The sequence below is a fragment of the Quercus lobata genome, chromosome 1 (assembly GCF_001633185.2).
Source record: "Quercus lobata isolate SW786 chromosome 1, ValleyOak3.0 Primary Assembly, whole genome shotgun sequence".
In the NCBI taxonomy this organism is placed as follows: Eukaryota; Viridiplantae; Streptophyta; class Magnoliopsida; order Fagales; family Fagaceae; genus Quercus; species Quercus lobata.
Genome location: NC_044904.1, coordinates 25,101,038 through 25,111,783, shown reverse-complemented (window position 1 = coordinate 25,111,783; position 10,746 = coordinate 25,101,038). Strand labels below are relative to the sequence as shown.

General features: G+C 33.2%; 1 protein-coding gene across 1 annotated transcript; it reads left to right on the top strand.

The window, feature by feature from the left end:
- Nucleotides 1–8,865: 8,865 nt before the first annotated feature.
- Nucleotides 8,866–10,448, top strand: LOC115989742 (transcription repressor OFP4-like). The gene has a single exon (XM_031113619.1). The coding sequence runs from the start codon at nt 8,971–8,973 to the stop codon at nt 10,099–10,101; it is 1,131 nt and encodes a 376-aa protein (XP_030969479.1). The 5' UTR covers nt 8,866–8,970; the 3' UTR covers nt 10,102–10,448.
- Nucleotides 10,449–10,746: the final 298 nt, after the last annotated feature.

Genomic DNA, 10,746 nt, shown 5'->3' with positions numbered 1-10,746 from the left:
ATTTATGAGATGCACCATTAATAGATCTTATTCTTTGATCAATATTAATAAAAAAAAATGTTAAAACAACTTCATTTGTTATAAGATTTGATAAATGAGATCTAAGTGGGCAAAAGTTAAACTTTAAAAACTAATTTGACAATTAAAGCAAAAGGTAAGTGACTTTTTTTTCTTTTCTTTTTTTGAAGTCCAAGGCTATTTATGCATAACTAAGGGTATTTATCCTTAAGTATCACCACCGAGTCGAATATTAAAAGTCCAAAATTATGTCCAAAATTAATTTTATTTTGAGCTCAATCTCAAACTCATCACCAAGTTAGATTATATATTTAAGCTTAATTTATTTTATTTTTTACGAGTTAACTTATCCTTTTTCCTCTAGTCATAGTAAAAACTACAACTAAATTTATTGGTTACGTTTGAGATATAACTCTAGAGAGGAGACTTCTCAAAGATTTCATGGAGACGAGGCTTGAAAATTCTCTTGAGTTAGGGTTATTGACTCTATTTACTAGTAAGAAAATCTGTTAAAAAATTAAAAATTAAAAAGGAAGTAGAAGAAGAAACGTAACTTTAATTGAAGTCTTGGATTATGAACTATGAAGTAGATTAGATCATCCTTTTAAGTTATTTGTAACAATTATAAACTATATCACAATAATTATAAAGCCACGACTTTACCTAAACGCATGATTGAATATTCAATTGACTTATCATGTCCCATGAAAAAACAAAAAGACTTTATCTTGTACCTTGTGTCAATTTTTAATGGGGTTCCAAATCTACATGAGTTAATATTGATATTTGGGGTTGAAAGTTTTTGCTCTAGGCTAGGGATCTACATCTAGCAGCGGTTCAATTTTGAAGTGGTGGGTCTGGCTATTGTTCCTTTTTAGGAGTACAGTGAAGGGATGTGGGAAATTTTCCATGGGAAATAAATGTGTTACCCTGAAATGTTAATTGTTTAAATTTTGGGGATAATAGGCACAATTTCTAGGGTATATTATCTCAAGCCACAATTGAGCCAAATTTGGATTCAATTATATTAGTTTTTTTTTAGAGAGTTTCAACCTATGACGTCCCGTTCCTGATGATAACTCTTTATTATCAGGCTAAGATACCAATCAGTTTTTGGTGTAAGCGAAGATTGAATCTTAGATCTCTTATACAACCATCAGAGACTTTATCAGTTTAGCTAATTGAAACCTACAATTATATTAGTTATAATTTTCTGTTGTACATGGAGATATTTTGGCAGATTGACCTAATTTGGAATTAATGTAGACACCACTTGAAAACCTCATAGAGTGCTTCTAGGAAGTCTTAGATCTATTTTCCCATATGCTGGACAGATTTTGAGCTCAAATTGTCAAATGTAATTTATTATTTAAAACCTATTTATTTGTTCTAGATTTTGTGTGAAGGTTCAATATATATGGGCCTTGAAATCATAAGTTGTATACTTGTATATGATGGCAAAAAAAAAAAAAAAAAAAAAAAATCAATTTATTACTTAATTAGGTGGGTTGTTAATATATATATATATATATATATATATTGGTTATTGGGTCTAAAAACCGTAACTTATTTATTGGTCCCTTTCATTATCTTTGTTATATTACCTCTTTTTGGCAACCCACTTCTACCCTCCCCACAGGGACCTCTGATTCCTATCTCCCAAATAATTTTATCACAATCCGTTTAACTTGCCCTTTCTATTTCTTGCGGCACAACAAAGTATCCTATTTCTCTTGAGTATTGATTAGTTAAAATAAGTGACTTTAAGATATGGTATTGATAGGCTTGTTAGGGTCGCATTACCATTTACCAAAGAGAGAGAGAGAGAGAGAGAGATAACCTGGAGGTGTAACGGCATATGAGACAAATAGGTTTGAAATAATAGTAGTACTAACAAACTAACAATAGTAATAATAATTACAGAACAACAATAACAACAGCCACAGGTATTGATAATTTGATAATTGGGTCTTGTTAACAGGTGGTTTTAGAAGAATTGTTAATAAACTATTTTAGAAAAGTATTGACACAATTTTATGAAAAATATAAGAAGTTGTAAAAAAAATTAATTTCCTTTTCCTTTTTTCCATAAAAGTTCTTAAAAATATTTCCTAACTTGATAGCCGATTAAGAATGGAGAAGAGCATGCATGTAAGGGATTTCCAAATTCCATGGTTTATGAGGGTATTTGAAATCAATGGATTTAGACTTTGAAATTCAAGATGAATTTGGGCCAAATTCAAATTCTTTTCATTTTAAGTTACTCAAAAAAAGAATTTGAATTTGGCCCCTCAAATCCAAGTCCTAACCCAAATCTCATGCCATCCAAATAGACTATTAGAGTATTTGTTAACTTTTCCCTTTATAATTTAGGTGAGAAGTTGGTTATTTTTAATTGTATGAAATATTTGAACTCTTTGGGTAAATGGTATTGTTTTGGAAAATTTTGAGATGCTACTGCGAAACAAGGACTTAGTGGTGTCAAATTAGTGGCTTGCGTTCCTAAAGGAATTGGGAACAAAGGTAAATAGGAGGCACCGGCCTAACAATGGAACTAGGAGTCTAGGACCATAACAAATACAGAATAATCTTGATCTTCATTATAGCAGAAAATTTAGCACTAGCGCGATTTAGTTACTAGCATGGTCAGGGGCGGAGCTATATGTTTTTTTTGGTTGGGGGGCCAAAATTTTTGAAAATATTTTTATACTATATAGAAATATTTAATATTTTAAAAATTAGCCCCCAGAAATAGGACTTGGTCCCCCCTCCCCCCAATTATTTGAGTTAGTTCAATAATTTTCTTAAGAAAAATTGTCCAATTGGTCAGAGTAGTTATAGAAAATGTATTGTTTCTCAAATCCATGTTTTGTTGTAAAATGTGTTCTCGTATCTCGTAAAGTTTTGGGTCATTCATGTCTGAACACTTCATTAGTTCAATTGAAAATTTTTTTACTCGCAATGGGAGACCATTTGGTAACTTATATTGAAAATGAAAAGTTTAAGGATTTCACTATAGAAGATGATGAAAGATGAATTTAACTCTATAAAACATTTAATTTTAAGGATTTCACTATGAAAAATACTAAATTTTGTGTGTGTGTGTGTGTGTGTATAGATGTATGTGTTTGTGTAGGTGTATGGAAGTTTGTATAGACAACAAATTAGTAACACAAATCGGCCCCTCCAAACAAAAATTTCTAGCTCCGCCCCTGAGCATAGTATTACGTTATAGAGTAGTTGAAACTTGAAACTATGACGTTTCGATGAGTATGTTGATATACGTTTGAACTCACCCCTAAAGGTTCTAACTTGTGACTTTTGAAGCACACAATGGTTGGTTTTGTGAAATGATTAAGGTAAGTGGGAATTACTCACTACTCTCTTATACGTTATCCTTTTGTTTTTTAACAAACCAATTTGGATGTTTAATTTTCGAAATTGAGACATTGTACTTATACTCTCTCTTTTTTTTTTTTGGCTACATCAAAGATATCATTTTACTTATTCTTTGCTATGCATATAATGTCACCAACCGTTTCCGTATATATGACTATCATGCTCTCTTTGTTTTTGCCTTGGAATACTTGGAAATCAAGGATCTTGGAGATACAAGAAAATCTTTGGGATAGAAATTCATAATGATAGAGGGGCCGGTAAATTATGGCTTTCCCAAGAAATGATATCTTTTTATCCCATTTGTTGCCCATTTCAAAATATTCTCATAGTATGTCCTAGTTCAGATGAGGAACTAGGATATATGTTCAAAGTGCCATATGCTAATGTAGGTAGGTGTTTTTAACTTACTCGAATGTGTGTACCAACTACCAAACCTAATATTTCTCTTCCAATTAGTGGGAGATCATACGGCATATCTAGGACAAGAGTATTGGAATGCAGAAAATGAATCTTAAGATATCTTGCCTGCAATGTTACTATGGTATTTTATATGATTAGATAACTTGAACCAAAGTTATGGATTAAATGTAGAGGATATTGATTCTAGGATGTGTTTATGTTCATTCGTGGCCCAATTTGCTGGAATTCTACCTTACAAGACTTTTTTTTTTTAGAATACTAAGTATTTTAACACACAAACACAAAAGGAGAGGGGAGAGAGTTGCTCTATCCATAGTAGACATAGAACATATGATATTGAAGAATTTAGACCCCAATAGTGACCAATTACCAATTTTAAGCCAAGCCAAATAGTTAACCAATTATGAGTGATCATTCAATTTGGTTAATCTTGCCACACAAACAATATTGCTAAAAGCAAGGTGCGTAAAATAAAGCACACAGTAATATATTTACAATGTGAAAACTAATGACACATTAAATGAGAAAACACATCAAGGGTTTAGTTACCAACCCAGGGCTAGCCCAAGATTGTTTGAGGCCTAAGGCGAGAATTTTATAGGAACCTTTTTACATCTAAATATCACTTAAATAATATTTATTTATTTTTATTTAATTTCAAATCCATTATTAATTCTTACTTATTTATATGACTAATTCACCCAAAGTAAGCTAATGATAATTACTATATAGGTTTTACAAATTGGCATATCACCAATAAAAGAAAAGTCATTCAAACATTCGTTTTATTATATTATTTAAGTAACATTGATCATATTCCTGTCATATCAGTTTGTAAATTTTTTTTTACTAAAATTTGTATTAGCTTTAGCATTTTTCATACAATTAATGGTGACTGTGTTATATTTTTATTTATTTTTTTATTTTATTTTTTTTTTGTGTGTGTGGAGAACATGCTAAACTTATTACAAATTTTATTACAAAAAGCTTACATACTAATGTGGCAATGCGGTGGCACTTCAATAAAAGAATAAATAAGTATTGAATTACTTCATTGGTAACATATCAATTTGTAGGACGTATATAATAAAACTTGTAATATACTAACATAACTCTAATATTTTAGACCTTCTTAAGATTGGAATAAAATATACACCTAACTCACGTACACTTTTTCTTTAATTAAAATAATAATAATAATAATAATAAAAAATAAAGTAAAAACTTACCACCCTATGTTTGGGGGCCTTTTTATGTCAAGGGACCTTAGCCCATGGCCTAAATGGCCTAGGCCTAGGGCCGGCCCTACACCAACCCCAAGGAACAAAATCCACTAAGTAAAATTGAAGTGCTTACTATTAATATTAAGCCTAATCTCTATTGCTACCTCTAGTAGATACTTACTCATATGAGCACAAACAACTCCAAATCCTTTGACTCTTCTACTATGTATTTTCTTAACATGATCTTCTCGCTTGTGACTCCAAGAATCTCCTGAAAATTTAATCTTCTGGGAATTGCTCTATAGCTTCAACCTTAGTATGCACTAAGGCAGCAACAACACCGTATTGATTCTTCTATACTTACTTCTAAACTCAAGGGTTGAATAGATGGAAGGTAGGGTTTTCTATCCGAATATCTCAAAGATTTTCTCTACAACCTTGTAAAAGCTCTAATTAATTGGCACTTTAATTAGGTCAGCAAAAAAAAGAAAAACCACTTATGCAGTTGACTTAATGAGAAACACATCAAATAAAAAACTGAATTTGCGATTCTTAATCAATCAAGGATGTGTTGAGTGGTTATCGAGATTCCAAAAATTGCTCTTTCCTCGAGCTGATCTTGGGTTTTCGTCTTGAATGCAAAATACAAATATTTAGACTCAACATTTTTGTCATGAGTTGCCAACTTTCAATCTATTGAACATATAACATATAACAATAATAGAGGCAATAAAAGAAGCAGCATGGCTTCAAGGACCAGTTAATGAGCTTGGCTTCAAACAAGATAGCATGACGTTGAATTGTGATAGTCAGAACATAATTCACTTGATAAAAAAGAAAGTATAAATGAAAGAATTAAACATAGTGATGTGTAGTATGACAAGATTAAAGAATAATTTTTTGAGAGAGATATATCTCTTTCAAAAATCTATACTGATGAGAATGCCTCTAACATGTTGACAACGCTAATTCCTAATAATAAGGTCAAGTATTACTTGAACTTAATCAGATTCTGCAGTATGAAATAGTCTTTAGGGACTTTGGTGAAGGCATAGGAGGAAATCCACTCCCATAACTTGATCCAATTTAATTCAAAGTGGAGATTTGTTAAAGTGGATTGAATTAATTAGCGGTGCATTGTTTCCTTTCTGTTAGCCAACCTTGTTCTGATGAGCTTCACTTAGAAACTATGTCCTTTTTGGTTTAGGCAAAGCTTTAACCGACTTAGGACCTCTGGCCATATTTGGCTAAGGTTGCACTATGGATTGTTCACCTAACTGACTTTATGCAAGCTTTAGTTCTTTGTAGTACATAATTTTCTTGGTCTTTCATGCATGAGAGTTCAAGTACTAGGCTTGATCTAAACTTGTGCCGTGAGACTAAAGAGCAGCATAAGAAAGAGACTTCTTTAGGGTCGGTTATTGAGAGAGTCTTTTAGTGTATCCTTTTTTTTTTTAATAGCTTTGCCATTTTCTATATTACCTAACCACGTGTGATTCTTGTCTTCATTGTACATGCTTTTAGACATGGCAAAACAGGCGGGGCGGGGCGGGTTCGGGTCGGGTCACGGGTCAAAACGGGTTCGGTCAAACGGGTTGCAGATCGGGTCGGGTTGACCCGTATTTTTCACATGAAATTTTTTATTTTTTTTATAAAGAAAACAATATTTTTTTGCCATTTTGATAGTTATGCAACATATTACTTGATGTAAAATGCATTATTTTGAATTCACTACTTATATCAAGAATAAACTCAGTTAAACTTATTAATATTTATTCAATAATTTTAAAATTATACAAATCCTAACATTGTTATCTAAAACAAAACAACACAAAGATACAAGTATACAAGTTTTATTTTTATACAATATCAACATTCCCAAAAAAAAATTACAAATGACTTATTGGATAACTCATTTGATAAAGAATAAAAACATATAAGAAAGTTACAATTTTAAAAATTAATTTTATAATCTTTTATCAATTGTGGTTGGCACTCTATTTCAATTTGAGATATACATTAAAGTTTAATTGCTTACTTATTTATGCCTAGTCTTTTTTATGAAGATCATATCATTGTTAAGCAACACACACTCTAGGAAATATCATAATTTATTTTGAAAAGTCGTTTATTTTGAACATAAATTGTTAAAAAATAGATCTAAGCATTCATAATTTATGCTAATTTGATACTTTGACTTTACTATTTTCACACTTGTGAATGTGTCTTACACATATCTACAATTTTAAATCTATTTTTAACTTTACTGTAACCAGATTATCTTGACATGTACTTTACTATTTGATATCTAAAAATCTTTACTCATTACAGAATGCTCAACCATTTATTTTTCAATTAATTTGCATGCAGTTATGTAAACGTATCAATCGTTTCCTTAAAACTCACAATAAACAATTAAACCAATATTGTCTTAATTTCACTATTTTTTTTACCCAAAAAAAAAGTTTTTAAAAAATGGTTCGGGTTCGGGTCGGGTCAGGTTGACCCGTAAAAACTCGGGTCGGGTCACGGGTCAACCCGTTTTTGTTTCGGGTCAAAAAATCAGGTTCAGATCGGGTATTTTTCGGGTCGGGTTAGAAAATTCTGACCGGTTTTGCCATGTCTACTTTTTTTTCTTTTTCTTTTTCTTTTTTGATATTGGTTTAAATCTTAGGTGTGATATTGCACAACACATAAAGTGTTTATTCTGGGAAGGTACGTAGCCTTCTGGCGTGGCTCTTAAAAATTATGGCAGGCAGAGTGGTAGGCATACCCCAAAAGAAAAGAGACTTAACTTCTAGTTCAAGCTTCTCGTATCCTAGTCATGTATGAGTATACATTTGTTTTTACAGCCAATCAACCGTGTGTCTAACAAGAATTTTAGACACACTAATGCTTCGACATGGTTTGCATTGATTGGTAATTACCTTTAGTCCGAGTAATGCTATAGGCACAACAACTTTCACTAACCGTTTTAACAATAGTTGAATTGATAGTTTTTTATTGATTCTCATATGGACTCGCTCTTGACATTACTTTTTCATCTACCATTAACAATTTGTCACCTTAAGACTCAAGAGCTTAAAATATTTTGTTAAAAGTTTTGTGTGTATGGAGTTATTACCTCAGCTCTGCTCATCAAAAAGAATTTGGCTGGGACCAGTAAATCATCTAATTTCCAGCGCCATGCAGGTCACATGTGGGGGCTCCTTGACATTAAGCAGTCGAGAAAAGGCAAAGGAATATTATTACTAATGAAGCAGAAATTTATGGCAAAAATAGAGCACTAGGTAGACAAATGGGTCTTGGCTGTTACTAAAGTCATCATTGCCTTTTCTTTTGACGTTGAGAATCATCATTGATCCTAATATCACTTTAGAGAAACAGAAAAATGAGAATCCAGATAAGCTATTGTGAATGCATGAATGGCAGCAACCTATTAGTGATCAAAATCATGCATAAAAAGCACCGACTGTGCAAATGATGCTCAAACACGGTTTATTAACTAATGTCTTCCATCCTTTTCTGGAATTCCCTTGCTCCCCTAGTTCCTGACTTCAGATCAAATTCACAAGATCACCATGCATTGGCCAAAAGCCAAATTTGTTAATGTAGTGAAACAAAAAAATAAACTATGTTTGTGCAATTGTGCTTGTGGTAATGATGAAAGAAAGTTGGGTAATTGAAATTCCTGCCCCTTCGCTTTCATTCCAAACTTTTCTGTGGACCCCCTTTTTTTTTCTTACCTATAACCAAACCTTGTAGTATCTCCTCTTTTTTTTTCACTTGTTATCTTCACTTCCCCTCCTATAATACTCAAATACTCAAGGTATCAAAGACAGAACGCAAAGCAGCTCTGAGAGAAGGCTGGCTGTCCCAGTGACAGAGAAAGAGAGGAGTGCTATCTTTGATGGGTAATCACAGGTTTAGATTGTCGGATATTATGCCAAATGCCTGGTTTTATAAGCTCAAAGACATGAGCAAAACCAGGAAGCATAACTCCCGTGACCCCATTAAGAAAAAACCACCCTCAACAACCACCACAACATCACCAAGATCCTACCTTTCTCAGCCGAGACACTCCTACTACTCCACTAGGTCCGACAAATCCTACAATTCGACCAAAAATTGCTTAAAAGCATCAGAAACTCATTTCCATAATCCACCTAGAAAATCATCCAAGAGAAGAACCGACAGAAAATCTATTTACAAACCGTCTCCTAGACTTGTCACCTCCTCTGTCTCAGCCAAAAGTTGTAGCTATCAGGCCACGCTTGACTTTACTTGCAATAAGCCGAATCCAATACAGTCACCAACTTATTGTGTCTCTCCCAATGATACATTCACTGACTCTGACAGCCATGAATCTGTTCTTCCATCCGATTCAGAGTCTGAAAACTTTGCAGCTCCTGCTTCATGTGAGTTAGCTTCATGGTCGAGCCCTTGTGATTGTAGACTCAGTTCTTCAACTGCTGATATTATCATCGACATGAATAATGAATCCTTTACGAGGGAAGCGAAAAAGCTAGATAGAATCGATACAATTTTGGAGCTAGACCTTCCTCCAATTTTGACAAAGCCAGTGAAATCTGATGATAACACCACTGAAGCCACTAAGTTCAGAAGTTCATCATCCAAGTCTTCTGTCAAAATTGTCGAGGAGGAAAGCATTAAGACTCAGAAGGAGCATAAAGCCAGACCTCTTCTTCGAAGGTCCTCTTCTAATTCTACAGGTATAAGACTCAGAGCCAATTCTCCAAGACTTGCGAGCAGGAAGATTCAGTCCTTTGCCAGAAGAAGCTTGTCCTCAAAGAATAAAAACCTTCCAGGGAGTTTTGCTGTTGTTAAGTCCTCCTTTGATCCAGAGAGGGACTTCAGGGATTCAATGGTAGAGATGATTGTGGAAAACAACATCCGGGCATCGAAGGATTTGGAAGAACTACTTGCTTGTTACCTTTCACTGAATTCGAATGAGTACCATGATCTCATTGTCAAGGCGTTTGAGCAAATCTGGTTTGATATGGCTGACCTCCGATTGTAAGGATATGGGATCATGATATGCATATAATCTTGTCGGTGTCACTACATTCGAGCACCCTTTCTCGGTCTCTCTTCTTTGCATTCCTCTGCTCCCAAGTTAAATATCCATAGATAAGCTAGATTTTCAATCTTTGCAGTTTAACTACGCGGTAGGGTGATCAATTACAATTTGCTATTAAAGAATAACCATTAATTTCTCAGTGTCTTTTTGGCTTCTTTGAATTTATCAATAATCCCCAGCTTATAATCAACTCTAGCTAGTAGCCATAAAAAAGTTCTATTTGTTCCGTGTTTTTCCTAGATTTCCATCCATTGGATTCAATCATAATTGAATGTACCTCTTTAAGTCTGTAGTTGTTTACTTGTAGAGCATAAAATAGGCATATAGTGTTCGGGGGATAACATTCCGAAATTATGAGAAAAACAATATATCTTCAATGAGCATTTTCTAAATTCCAAATTTTGGACGATCCATTCATGAAATAGGGTTCTTTTAAACACAATTGTACCATTCCACATGAGAGAAGTACATATTATCTAAATTTGAAATGTTATGGAAAATAAAGAAAAGATGAGAAGTTTTGAATCCTGAATATCTTCCATGAAAGCACGCAACACTGTTGTTAAGTTAGGAGATTTTTTGGCT